At 41.5% G+C, this 14,390-nt stretch overlaps 1 protein-coding gene across 2 annotated transcripts in view; it reads right to left on the bottom strand.

Moving 5' to 3' along the window:
- Positions 1-14,390, bottom strand: part of cluap1 (clusterin associated protein 1) — a 29,131-nt gene that overhangs the window by 11,802 nt on the left and 2,939 nt on the right. For both annotated transcript variants that reach the window (XM_031799008.1, XM_020454229.2), the window contains exons 3-5: positions 4,341-4,452; positions 4,142-4,226; positions 3,522-3,701 (exon numbers count right to left, since the gene is read on the bottom strand). In XM_031799008.1, the coding sequence (XP_031654868.1) occupies positions 3,522-3,701; positions 4,142-4,226; positions 4,341-4,452 (377 nt within the window). The remainder of the gene's footprint in view (positions 1-3,521; positions 3,702-4,141; positions 4,227-4,340; positions 4,453-14,390) is intronic.

The raw sequence follows: 14,390 nt of genomic DNA, 5'->3' as shown, positions 1-14,390 counted from the left end.
GATCAATCCCTTTCTGGAGACCGGATTGCTGCTAAAACTATTTCTAAAATGGCAAACAAATTGAAATGGTTTATATCGTAACACTAGATATTTTAACAGCAAAGTTAAGAAACTGCTTGTCTCAACCTTGATTCAGTGTAATTTTGATTTTGCCTGCTCTGCATGGTATAGTGGGCTATGAAAAAAGCTGAAAAAGAGAATACAGGTCATGCAAAATAATGTTATCAGGTATATGCTTAAAATGTCCCCCTAGGACCTATATAGGGGTACAGGAGTTTCTGGAGATGGGCTTGTTGCTTTTGGAGTCCAGAATGATGACAGAAGTGAGCGCTATGGGGCGATAGTCATTTAGTTCAGTTACCTTTGCTTTCTTCGGTACACGAACAATGGTGGCCATCTCTGGGATAGATTGAATATGTCCGTAAACACACCAGCTAGCTGGTCTGCGCATGCTCCGAGGACACGCTAGGGATGCCGTCTGGGCCGGCAACCTTGCGAGGGTGAACACGATTAAATGTCTTACATCGGCCAAAGAGAAGGAGAACCCACAATCTTTGGTCAGTGGCACTGTGTTATCCTCAAAGCGAGCGAAGGTGTTTAGCTTACCCGGAAGCAAGACTTCGGTGTCTACGACGTGGCTGGTTTTCCTAACCTGGACAATGCTGGGACAATTGTGAGCTGCCCAATCATGGCCGGTTGTGATACAGCCTGGATTCGAACCAGGGTGTCTGTAGTGACGCCTCTAGCACTGAGATGCAGTGCCTTAGACCGCTGCGCCACTAATATCAACAAAATTGTTATGGCATACTTTGTCATAATTAACTGTGATAAGTCTAGTAAAATATATAATTTTGTCATTTCTTCTAAGATTCTGATCTACAAGTTGGTACAGAGATGCCCAAAGTGGTCAAACTGCAAATCCCAAACAATTTAGGAGGGTCGAACCTAGGGGTGTGAACATTTAAACGAAATTGGGATCTTTAACGTTAAGAAAAATCCGTAATGGAAAAACAACGGTTTTCCCCCCCTCCACAAAACTCAAATCACAGGCTCGCCAGCTCTGTCTCTTCGCTGATGATGCGAGTGTGTGTTCAGTCTTCGGTCTGTTGCGTGTAAAATATCCTAGCCTATTAATTGATGAGAAAGCCCTGCATTACTCAAGTTGCGAGACATTGAAAGAAAATAAATAGCAAAATACAACATTCCAGCACGCCCCTCCTGTCTCTCTCCGTCCCTTGCTAGCTCGCTATGAAAGATCAGAGTGTTTGTGTTCTCGGAAGCACGGCAACTAAAAATCGGTCTCCTCCATTCCAAAAATACTGAATCTTAGGAATCGATTCCTAGCGGACGATTCCTACCACAAAAAATCAATGTCCTTCCCTGACTTTTCCTAAATGGTTGTATTTTACATTGCTCATGTCAGAATTTTTCAACTCACAAACAGAAAAGTATTTAGAGCCTTTTTACCCCACAACTATTCACAACTTAACCCGCAAGACAATGAGCTGTAGGATGTTTGTACCCAGTCAGGCACTAGGCATGTGTCTCTGTCTGTCTCTCTCTCCGCACTGAAGCATACCACACTGCATCCTTGCCTCTGAAGCTAAGCAGGGTTGGTCCTGGATGAGAGACCAAAAGGATTAGGAGGCACTTTCCTCTGGTCTAAAAAAATATTAACCCGATGCCCCAGGGCAGTGATTTGGAACATTACCCTGTATAGGGTGCCGTCTTTCGGATGGGAAGTTAAACGGGTGTCCTGATTCGCTGTGGTCACTAAAGATCCCATGGCACTTATCGTAAAAGTAGGGGTGTTAACACCCCTAATCATGCCACCTAATCATCCCAAGCTTCCAATTGGCTTATTCATCCCCCCCTCCTCTCCCCTGTAACTATTCCCCTGGATGTTGCTGTTAATGAGAATGTGTTGTTAGTCAACTTACCTGGTAAAATAAGGTTATAGATAAGAATTAATGGGTGATAATTGTGCACGTTACGTCACAATTAAACTAGGCCTAACTGAATGACAAGGATGGTGAAGAGGTTGATTTAATTTATAAAAACAATAGTGTGATGACGAGTTCGTGTTATGCCTACCCATCAGCATTGGCGCTCATGATTTTAGCAAATCATTTGAAGGCGTGGCTTGCAGGTTAATACTGTATCATTCTCTTTTACTTTGTCAAAAGAAGCTGTTACAGGACTGTTTAATTTGCTATAACTATTATTAAATGTATTGTAAGGGGAAATTAAAACATTCTACGTGTTGCACTAGACTTTTAGAATACTGAAAAACATATCCTTGACGCTATCCGAGTTGATGAGCGAGGTGAAGCAAACGATGCTAGTCAGCCTGCGCATCAAAACGACACCTAAACTAATTTCAAACAATAAGAGCTGGCCTAAGGACAAGATCCAATTGACAATAGTTGATGAGTGACAATATTATGGGTCATAAAATTATACATGAAGAGCTGGGCACAAAATGGAATTGACAGATGCAGGGAAGGGAGCATCACTTTATCAAATCCTCCAAGTAAATTGTTTTACCTGCAGTTTCTATGATACCTACCTTTGTCAAATAACTCAAAATTCAAGAGGTGCGGCTCTATTTCCAAATATTTATCCACAATAGTGTAATTCTACAAAGTCCAGGCCAATGTTTTTCACTAGGACTTTATAGATTTACACTATTGTGGCTAAATTTCAACATGAATTTATTTCCAATAATATTTCTTCATGCAATTCATCCTTTACAATTGTTTACGCACTATTTAACAAGAGTTGGTGCTTATGTTTGTACACATTGTGGGTGGATATGCATCTGATGCATATGCTAAAGGTGACGCCCGGCAACGTTCTCTAGCGGGTACTTATAGGCTGAAAGCCAGGCGGTTTAGTGTTAAAAAGCCGTAGTGTACTCTTACAGACAAACAAAAACACCGTAACCGAGGCACTTTCAAGGGTATATGACTGCGGTAGATATACTTTTAACTTCAATGCCTGGCCCTAGCGGTCATAATAAGACCATTATTTTGCATTGATGTGGAATTTTATGACTTTATCTTACCGTTTTAAACAAAAAACAAAAAATCTGTTTAAACCTTAAGCAAAATTGTCCATTTGTCACATCTGTGGTCAAACCCCCAACAGGTCTGAACTGTCTTCACAGACAGGGCTGGGATTATCTCCTTGTCTGTGGGGGCTGAATATATTACAATACCAATAACCCTGTAACACCAACAGAGAAACCCCATGCAGTCTTTGCTATGTCAGGGGTCCCCTGCTAATATTAACCTAGTCATATCTATGGGCTAAACAGAATCTTTCAGCTGAACCTTAGAAACCTACAGTACCGTTCAACCATTTTGGACCTCCTCTCCATTTCTTCCTAAAAATAACAATTTCTTGTTGTTACATAGAACAATTTCTTTTTGTTACATAGAAGGTACATGGAGCTAGCATATTTGGAGGTAGGCCTACATGGAGTTGGCAACATGTACATGTTACCATGTCATTCTCACCTTGGAACCTAAGTCAAACTTGAATTTGCTATTGTCCTCCTCCACTTTGTCCCCTGAGGCCATCTCCTTGGTCTTCATGGCACTGTACAGCACTGAGGTGATCTTCAACATCTCTTTCACAGCGTAGCCATCAGCCTGGTACAGACGCTTTGTGTTCACCTTGATGTGAGCCTTTGTTGCCTGGAATCAGGTGAAAACACATTTTGAGTTCCCCTCTTAAAAACCTGTTTGCCTCGTAAACTACACATTCCCTTTTTTCTAAAGACGATAGCGCTTAAAATTAAAGTAGCCTTGTAGAACAGTTACTACAAAATAATAAGATATACGATAGACAAATATGGGAGGTCTCAAAGTAATATTGACAAACAGACAAATAAATTAAACAAAAGGAGTGGCTGTGAATCCAACTTCTCTGGACCCCTCTTCCCGACAGCTAAAGGTCCCTAAGCTTCGGTGCATATACTTGACACACGGTCTCTGCTCTACTGTACCCTGGCGAATGGTGCCAATTAACAAAGTAAGACCAAGGCTGACGGGAATTTAGCTCTGGGGAAAAGGGATCCAGGGAGGCGAGATGCGGGCGCAGCCTCTGCCTTAAACAAATGACAATGCATCTTTACCATAAATTGGGCCACTGCCTTTATGAAGAAAATCCTGTCTGTCTCCGTGTCCACGTCACTCGGTATATCCATTTGCGGTTCATATCTGTTGGAACGACAGAAACGTACGATACAATAACAATCATTGCAGCAGTGTGCTGTATCGTGTGCATTTGTCAGAAGACTAGCCACTGCATGTCAGACTTCGCCCATTTATCACCTTTTCACAAGCCAAATGAGAATTTCTGCCACCAGGGTAAAGTTGGGGGTCCTGAAGTTCTCCATGGATATCAAGCGAGGATAGCCCAGAGCCCGCATCATTTCTGTGAAATCTGTCAAGAGATGGTTATTTGCATTATAATGAGATCCCACTAACTACTTTCTGCTGGCTGATACACAATAAGTTGGAAACGAGTAGAAAAAGATAACTAGTGTCATGATGCCTGGACCAATAGTTTTTTTTAACCTATCTGCTACCATAAATAGCAAGAAAGCTAGATTACTTTGGCAGATAGCCACCCTGTATTGCAAACCTTAGGAGAAACATCTTGTTTTCATCACGTAGCTAACGTTACCTAAATGTTAGAGTATCACAGTATGAGTCATAATACCCATAAAACCTAGTGTTCAAACACAGAAATGGTTCCAATAGTTTCCCCCCCATAAAATGTTTCCCTTCGGGGATTTCACAACCACTTCAAATAAGGTCTGTGTTGTGTAGGCTTACCCTAATGTGACATTTTGATACCCATGTAAATCTTTCTCTGACAAGGTGAATTTTATCAAAACATTTGCCTCAATTTACCCTATTTAAAAAAAAAAGCTAATTAGCCGCTAATGTGGCTAGTCTATACATTCCTGTCGCAAACGTCATGTCACAAACATGGGCCATGACGATCTTGACAAGACTGCAAATGTCTCTGATTTTCAAACAAATTTAACTCTCGACCACTCAGTCATCCCTACTGATGACAAGCATGCCCATAACATGATTCTGCCAACACAATTCTTGAAAAAAGAGAAGGTTTGATTTGATTGGATTTGACCCAACCCTGTAGTTTTTAAATTTAGGCCAGAAAGTATATTTATTTGCTGTGTTGTCTTGCAGTATTACTTAACAGCCTTGTTGTAAACAGAATGGATGATTTGGGCAGGATTTTCTAAAAACAGCCTTCTTTCTTTTCACTTTGTGAAAAAAAAAGTTAGGGGGTGCAGACTTTAGGCACACTTGTGTTCAGATTACTTGTATTTTGCTAAATTTGTACCTTGTAAACTGTACACACGCCAACGTTTGCCCAGCGTCCACTCAAAGCTTGTTCCACTGTAATCAATAGTGAGCGTAAATTCAATCACTCACATCGATATTGTATGGAAATCGATGGAGCTGGGACAATTCGCTGTCGCTACATGTGCCTTTTGTGCTCTTCTAAAAGACAAACCTCAAAGAACTAAGGTATGATACAAATACGGTGCATTCGAAAAGTATTCAGACCCCTTGACTTCTTCCACATTTTGTTAGGTTACAGCCTTACTGCAAAATGTATACAATTTCATGTGTTCCTCATCAATTTACACACAATACTCCACAATGACAAAGTGAAAATTGTTTTCTAACTTCTTTTGCAAATGTATTAAATTTAAAACAGATAACTTATTTAAATAAGTTAAGTATTCAGACCCTGTGCTATGAGACTCAAAATTGAGCTCAGGTGAATCGTGTTTCCATTGATCATCCCTAAGATGTATATCCAACTTGATTGGAATCCACCTGTGATAAATTCAATTGATTGGACATGATTTGGAAAGGCACAAAAGAAAAAGGTTCAAGGAATTGTCCGTAGAGCGCCGAGACAGGATTGTGTCGAGGCACAGATCTGGGGAAGGGTACCAAAAAAAGGTCTCCAAGAAAACAGTGGCCTCCAACATTCTTAAATGGAAGAAGTTTGGAACCACCAAGACTTTTCCTAGAGCTGGCTGGGGAGAAGCCAAACTGAGCCATTGGGGAGAAGGGCCTTGGTCAGGGAGGTGACCAAGAAGCTGATGGTCACTCTGACAGAGCTCCAGAGTTCCTCTGTGAAGATGGAAAAACCTTCCAGAAGGACAACCATCTCTGCAGCACTCCACTAATCAGGTCTGTATGGTAGTGTGGCCAGACGGAAGCCACTCCTCAGTAAGACACATGACAGCCAGCTTGGAGCTTGCCAAAAGGCACCTTAAGACTCAGACTATGAAAAACAATATTCTCTGGTCTGATGAAACTAAAATTGAATCTTTCGCATAAATGCCAAGTATCAAATCTGGAAGAAACCTGGCACCATCCCTACGGTCTAGAATGGTGGTGGCAGCATCATGCTGTGGGGATGTTTTGCAGCAGCACGGACTGGGAGACTAGTCAGGATCGAGGGAAAGACGAACAGAGCAAAGTACAGAGAGATCCTTGATGAAAACCTGCTCCAGAGCGCAAAGGACCTCAGATTGGGAAGAAGGTTCACATTCCAACAGGACAACAACCCTAAGCACACAGCCAAGAAAACACAGGAGTAGCTTCTGGAAAAGTCGCAAAAACCATCAAGCGCTTTGATGAAACTGGCTCTCGTGAGGACCGCCACAGGAAAGGAAGACCCAGAGTTAACTCTGTTGTAGAGGATAAATTCATTAGAGTTAAATAAACTTCAGATTGCAGCCCAAATAAACTCAGCAAAAAAAGAAATGTCCCTTTTTCAGGACCCTGTCTTTGAAAGACAATTTGAAAAATCCATATAACTTCACACATCTTCATTGTAAAGGATTTAAACACCGTTTCCCATGCTTGTTCAATGAACCATAAACAATTAATGAACATACATCTATGGTACGGTCACAGACGGTAGGCAATTAAGGTCACATTTATGAAAACTTAGGACACTACAGACACCTTTCTACTGACTCTGAAAAAGACCAAAAGAAAGATGCCCAGGGTCCCTGCTAATCTGCATGAACGTGCCTTACGCATGCTGCAAGGAGGCATGAGGACTGTAGATGTGGCCAGGGCAAAATATTTGCGTTTATTGTCGAAGGAATGAGCGTTACACCGAGGCCTATACTCTGGAGCGGGATGGATTTGGAGGTGGAGGGTCCGTCATAGTCTGGGGCGGTGTGTCACAGCATCATCGGACTGAGCTTGTTGTCATTGCAGGCAATCTCAACGCTGTGCGTTACAGGGAAGACAACCTCCTCCCTCATGTGGTACCCTTCCTGCAGGCTCATCCTGACATGACCCTCCAGCATGACAATGCGCGTTCTGTGCGTGATTTCCTGCGAGACAGGAATGTCAGTGTTCTGCAATGGAAAGCGAAGAGCCCGGAACTCAATCCCATTGAGCACGTCTGGGACCTGTTGGATCGGAGAGTGAGGGCTAGGGCCAATCCCCCCAAGAAATGTCCGGGAACTTGCAGTTGCCTTAGTGGAAGAGAGGGGTAACATCTCACAGCAAGAACTGGCAAATCTGGTGCAGTCCATGAGGAGGAGATGCACTGCAGTAGTTAATTCTACCTGGTGGCCACACCAGATACTGACTTCCTTTTGATTTTGACCACCCTTTGTTCAGGGACACATTATTCCATGTCTGTTAGTCACATGTCTGTGGAATTTGTTCAGTTTGTCTCAGTTGTTGAGTCTTGATATGTTCATACAAATATTTACGCATGTTAAGTTTGCAGAAAATAAACGTAGTTGACAGTGAGAGGACGTTTCTTTTTTTGCTGAGTTTACATGATTGCATATCTGTTATTTCATAGTATTGATGTATTCACTATTATTCTATAATGTAGAAAATAGTCAAAATAAAGAAAAACCCTTGAATGAGTAGGTGTGTCCAAACTTGACTGGTACTGTATATATATATATATTTTTTTTTTTAAGAAACTCAGTTTGGCTTTCAACTTACTCTTGAAAGTTGTAATAGTACAATGCACAAGGTGCACTTTTGAAATCGGGTAATGCATATTCAGTTTCTCTTGTCATGTCAGTCATTGCATACCTTTATTTATAACACTCTAATGAATACACATTAGACCTGGCAAAATGCAGAGAATTGCAAGAAAATTTGCTTTAAAATAGGAACATTTTCTCTGCCCCCCATAACAAAATATGTAGAATTGTAGGAAACAAGCTTTGAACCTGCAGAATGTTCGCTCAGCCAACAAGAGGGGTGTGAACAGTTCGTGTCATGAACAGTGCTTGTGCCAATAGAAATAGACATGGCAAGGGCGCAAGATGTTCCCCAATGCTGGAAGGGGGCCTGAATGAAAAAGTTTGGGAACCCCTGTTCTATAGAGCTCGCCAGCTTGTTGTCTTAAAAAACAGAAATTAGCAGTGGTGTAAAGTACTTAAGTACTACTTTAAAGTATTTTTACTTAAGTCGTTTTTTGGGGTCTCTTTACTATTAACATTTTTGACAACTTTTACTTTTCTTTAGGAATTAAGTAAAAGTATGTACTTTTTATTACATACATTTTCCCTGACACCCAAATGTACTCGTTACCTTTTGAATTTGTTTATTTAAAATATATATATATATATACACAGTGCCTTGCGAAAGTATTCGGCCCCCTTGAACTTTGCGACCTTTTGCCACATTTCAGGCTTCAAACATAAAGATATAAAACTGTATTTTTTTGTGAAGAATCAACAACAAGTGGGACACAATCATGAAGTGGAACGACATTTATTGGATATTTCAAATTTTTTAACAAATCAAAAACTGAAAAATTGGGCGTGTAAAATTATTCAGCCCCTTTACTTTCAGTGCAGCAAACTCTCTCCAGAAGTTCAGTGAGGATCTCTGAATGATCCAATGTTGACCTAAATGACTAATGATGATAAATACAATCCACCTGTGTGTAATCAAGTCTCTGTATAAATGCACCTGCACTATGATAATCTCAGAAGTCCGTTAAAAGCGCAGAGAGCATCATGAAGAACAAGGAACACACCAGGCAGGTCCGAGATACTGTTGTGAAGAAGTTAAAGCCGGATTTGGATACAAAAAGATTTCCCAAGCTTTAAACATTCCAAGGAGCACTGTGCAAGCGATAATATTGAAATGGAAGGAGTATCAGACCACTGCAAATCTACCAAGACCTGGCCGTCCCTCTAAACTTTCAGCTCATACAAGGAGAAGACTGATCAGAGATGCAGCCAAGAGGCCCATGATCACTCTGGATGAACTGCAGAGATCTACAGCTGAGGTGGGAGACTCTGTCCATAGGACAACAATCAGTCGTATATTGCACAAATCTGGCCTTTATGGAAGAGTGGCAAGAAGAAAGCCATTTCTTAAAGATATCCATAAAAAGTGTTGTTTAAAGTTTGCCACAAGCCACCTGGGAGACACACCAAACATGTGGAAGAAGGTGCTCTGGTCAGATGAAACCAAAATTGAACTTTTTGGCAACAATGCAAAACGTTATGTTTGGCGTAAAAGCAACACAGCTCATCACCCTGAACACACCATCCCCACTGTCAAACATGGTGGTGGCAGCATCATGGTTTGGGCCTGCTTTTCTTCAGCAGGGACAGGGAAGATGGTTAAAATTGATGGGAAGATGGATGGAGCCAAATACAGGACCATTCTGGAAGAAAACCTGATGGAGTCTGCAAAAGACCTGAGACTGGGACGGAGATTTGTCTTCCAACAAGACAATGATCCAAAACATAAAGCAAAATCTACAATGGAATGGTTCAAAAATAAACATATCCAGTTGTTAGAATGGCCAAGTCAAAGTCCAGACCTGAATCCAATCGAGAATCTGTGGAAAGAACTGAAAACTGCTGTTCACAAATGCTCTCCATCCAACCTCACTGAGCTCGAGCTGTTTTGCAAGGAGGAATGGGAAAAAATTTCAGTCTCTCAATGTGCAAAACTGATAGAGACATACCCCAAGCGACTTACAGCTGTAATCGCAGCAAAAGGTGCCGCTACAAAGTATTAACTTAAGGGGGCTGAATAATTTTGCACGCCCAATTTTTCAGTTTTTGATTTGTTAAAAAAGTTTGAAATATCCAATAAATGTCGTTCCACTTCATGATTGTGTCCCACTTGTTGTTGATTCTTCACAAAAAAATACAGTTTTATAACTTTGTTTGAAGCCTGAAATGTGGCAAAAGGTCGCAAAGTTCAAGGGGGCCGAATACTTTCGCAAGGCACTGTATATATGTATTTCACCTTTATTTAACCAGGTTAACCAGTTGAGAACAAGTTCTCATTTACAACTGCAACTTGGCCAAGATGAAGCAAAGCAGTGCGACAAAAACAATAACACAGAGTAGAAGAGTAGGGAGGTAAGGCAATAAAGAGGCCATGGGAGGCGAAATAATTACAATTTAGCAATAACACTGGAGTGATAAATGTGCAGATGATTATATGCAAGTAGAGATACTGGGGTGCAAAAGAGCCAGATGATAAGTAACAATATGAATGCTTAGCAGGACAGGAAAATTATCTAATTCACACACTTATCAAGAGATCATCCCAGGTCATCCCTACGGCCTCTGATCTGATGGACTCACTAAACCACTGGTGGGCAAACTTTTTGGCTCAGGGGCCAAATCGGGATTTTGAAATTCAATTGAGGGCCGCATTTTTTGGATGACCAATTGTTAGTTAAAATCAATTTGCTGGGGCCTTCCGAGTGGCGCAGCGGTCTAAGGTCACTACAGACCCGAGTTCGATCTCAGGCTGTCACAGCTGGCTGTGACTGGGAGAGCCATGAGACGGCACACAATTGGCCCAGCGTCATCTGGGGTAAGAGAGGGTTTGGCAGGCTGAGATTTCCTTGTCCCATCGCGCTCTAGCGACTCCTGCGGCGGGCCGGGTGCATGCACGCTGACACGGCCGCCAGGTGTACGGTGTTTCCTCCGACACATTGGTGCGACTGGCTTCCGGGTTAAGCGTGCATTGTGTCAAGAAGCAGTGCAGTTTGGCTGGGCCATGTTTAGGAAGACGCAAGGCTCTCAACTAGATGTTGACCGATTAATTAGGGCTGATTTCAAGTTTTCATAACAAATCGCAAATCGGTATTTTTGGGCGCCAATTTTGCCGATTTTTTTATTTATTTTATTTTATTTTTTACACCTTTATTTAATCTTTATTTAACTAGGGAAGTCAGTTAAGAACACATTCTTATTTTAAATGACGGCCTAGGAACGAGGCAGAACGACAGATTTTTTTACCTTGTCAGCTCGGGGGATCCAATCTTGCAACCGTACAGTTAACTAGTCCAACGCTCTAACCACCTGCCTCACGAGGAGCCTGCCTGTTACACGAATGCAGTAAGCCAAGGTAAGTTGCAAACTAGCATTAAACTTATCTTATAAAAAACAATCAATCAACGACTGTCGTTGCTCCAATGTGTACTTAACCATAAACATCAATGCCTTTCTTAAAATCAATACACAATTATATGTTTTTAAACCTGCATATTTAGCTAAAAGAAATCCAGGTTAGCAGGCAATATTAACCAGGTGAAATTGTGTCACTTCTCTTGCGTTCATTGCACACAGAGTCAGGGTATATGCAACAGTTTGGGCCGCCTGGCTCTTTGCGAACTAATTTGCCAGAATTGTATGTAATTATGACATAACATTGAAGGTTGTGCAATGTAACAGGAATATTTAGACTCATGGATGCCACCCGTTAGATAAAATACGGAACGGAATAAATGTTTTGTTTTCGAGGTGATAGTTTCCGGATTTGACCTAAGGCTCATATTTCTGTGTGTTTAATATAGTTAAGCCTATGATTTGATATTTGATAGAGCAGTCTGACTGAGGGGTGGTAGACAGCAGCAGGCTCGTAATAGTCAAAGGTATATGGTTTAGAGAGAAATAGTCAACGCGTTATAATTCCTGTAATAACTTGCGGCTGAACTTGAAAGGGGTTCCTTCGTTATTTTACTGTTCATGTCTTCCATAAGAGAATGTCTTGATCTACTTCAAATAAGGTCTGTGTTTCGTGCTTAAACCACCTCGGCGTTTTGATACCCGTGTAAATCTCACTAGGATATGGTAACGTTTGTCAAAATATTTTCATAAATCCACTCTACAAAAAAAATTATCTTCACTTATATTTTGCCAATATTGATCAGTTACCTTGTCCTATGGATATCTACACAGTTATAAAATTGGCAAGGTGGTGTAAGCCTACACGAAACACAGACCTTATTTTAAGTGAATCTAAAAATATCCTATGGAATAAATGAATGAAGGAACCGCTTTTCAGATTTTGCTAGAAGGTGTCCTGGGAATTATGACTCGCACTTTGGTAGTCAATTCTTAACATGTCCATTATTAAAATAGGATTTCCTGCATATAGAAATGACAGTTTTTGTTTTCAACATTCATCACAGGCAACTTAAACTATTTTTATTCAAACAGTTGAGAGTATTTGTCTCCTATGCAGACTCTTCAGTCTCATTGTCACTTCAGAGCTGTGTGTGTTTTACAGATGGCAGAGAAAAGCAGAGCACCAGTGTGAGACTATTACATGGAATTGGCACCAGGGAAAGCAAGGTGTCTTATTTGTGATAAAGATGTAAGCATGGGGTCAGCAACGGCTAAATCAAAAAGTACCACCAACCTGTGGAATCACCTTAAGAACACCCATCCAAAAGCCCATATATATTATATTAAGTTAAAATAAAAGTGTTCATTGTTCATTCAGTATTGTTGCAATTGTCATTATTACAAAAATGTGTAAGTACATATATATACACACATCGGTCGACCTCTACTCTCAACCTTCACCTCTCCAGAGTCCGTACGGGAGTTGCAGCGATTGGACAAAACTGTAACTATCAATTGGATACCAAGAAACTGGGGAGAAGAAAATGTGTAAAAAAAAAATGAAGTCAAACATTTTTATGTCACGCTGCCCAGATTGAAGTGCCCAGCGGGCCGGATACAGCTCGCGGGCCTTACATTGCCTCACTCCTGTGTCCAAACACAAATTATCAATGAACCTACCAGGTATAACCCCAAATCTGTAAACACAGGCACCCTCATAGATATCAGACTGACCAACCTGCCCTCTAAATACATCTCTGCTGTCTTCAACCAGGATCTCAGCAATCACTGCCTCATTGCCTGCATCCGTAATGAGTCTGTGGTCAAACGACCACCCCTCATCACTGTCAAACGCTCCCTAAAACACTTCAGGGAACAGGCCTTTCTAATCGACCTGGCCCGGGTATCCTGGAAGGATACTGACCTCATTCCGTCAGTAGAGGATGGCTGGTTATGTTTTTAAAAGTGCTTTACTCACCATAAATAAGCTTAAATAAGCCTTAAATAAGCATGCCCCATTCAAAAAAATGTAGAACCAGGAACAGATTTAGCCTTTGGTTCACTCCAGACCTGACAACCCTTGGCCAGCACAAAAATAACCTGTGGCGTACTGTATTAGCATTGAATAGCCCCCGCAATATGGAACTTTTCAGGGAAGTTAGAAACCAATATACACAGGCAGTTAGGAAAGCAAAGGCTAGCTTTTCCAAACAGAAATTTGCATCCAGTAGCACAAACTCCAAAAAGTTCTGGGACACTGTAAAGTCCATGGAGAATAAGAGCACCTCCTCGCAGCTGCCCACTGCACTGAGGCTAGGAAACACTGTCACCACCGATAAATCCACGATAATTGAGAATTTCAATAACCATTTTTCTACGGCTGGCCATGCTTTCCACCTGGCTGCTTTCAACAGCCCTGCACCCCCCACAGCAACTTGCCCAAACCTCCCGCATTTCTCCTTCACCCAAATCCAGATAGCTGATGTTCTGAAAGAGTTGCAAAATCTGCACCCTCTCTTTCTAAAAATTATCCCCCGCAATTGTTGCAACCCTTATTACTAGCCTGTTCAACCTCTCTTTCGTATAGTCTGAGATCCCCAAAGATTGGAAACCTGTCGCAGTCATCCCCCTCTTAAAAAGGGGGAGACACTCTAGACCCAAACTGTTACAGACCTATATCTATCCTACCCTGCCTTTCTAAGGTCTTTCGAAAGTCAAGTTAACAAACAGATCACCGAACATTTTGAATCCCACTGTACCTTCTCTGCTATGCAATCTTGTTTCCGAGCTGGTCATGGGTGCACCTCAGCCACGCTCAAGGTCCTAAACGATATCATAACCGCCATCGATAAAAGACAATACTGTGCAGCCGTATTCATCGACCTGGCCAAGGCTTTCGACTTTGTCAATCACAACATTCTTATCGGCAGACTCAACAGCCTAGGTT

This window comes from Oncorhynchus kisutch, linkage group LG20 (assembly GCF_002021735.2).
Source record: "Oncorhynchus kisutch isolate 150728-3 linkage group LG20, Okis_V2, whole genome shotgun sequence".
NCBI classification, from domain to species: Eukaryota; Metazoa; Chordata; class Actinopteri; order Salmoniformes; family Salmonidae; genus Oncorhynchus; species Oncorhynchus kisutch.
Note: the sequence above shows the minus strand (reverse complement) of the source record. Positions and strands in the feature narration are given on the sequence as shown.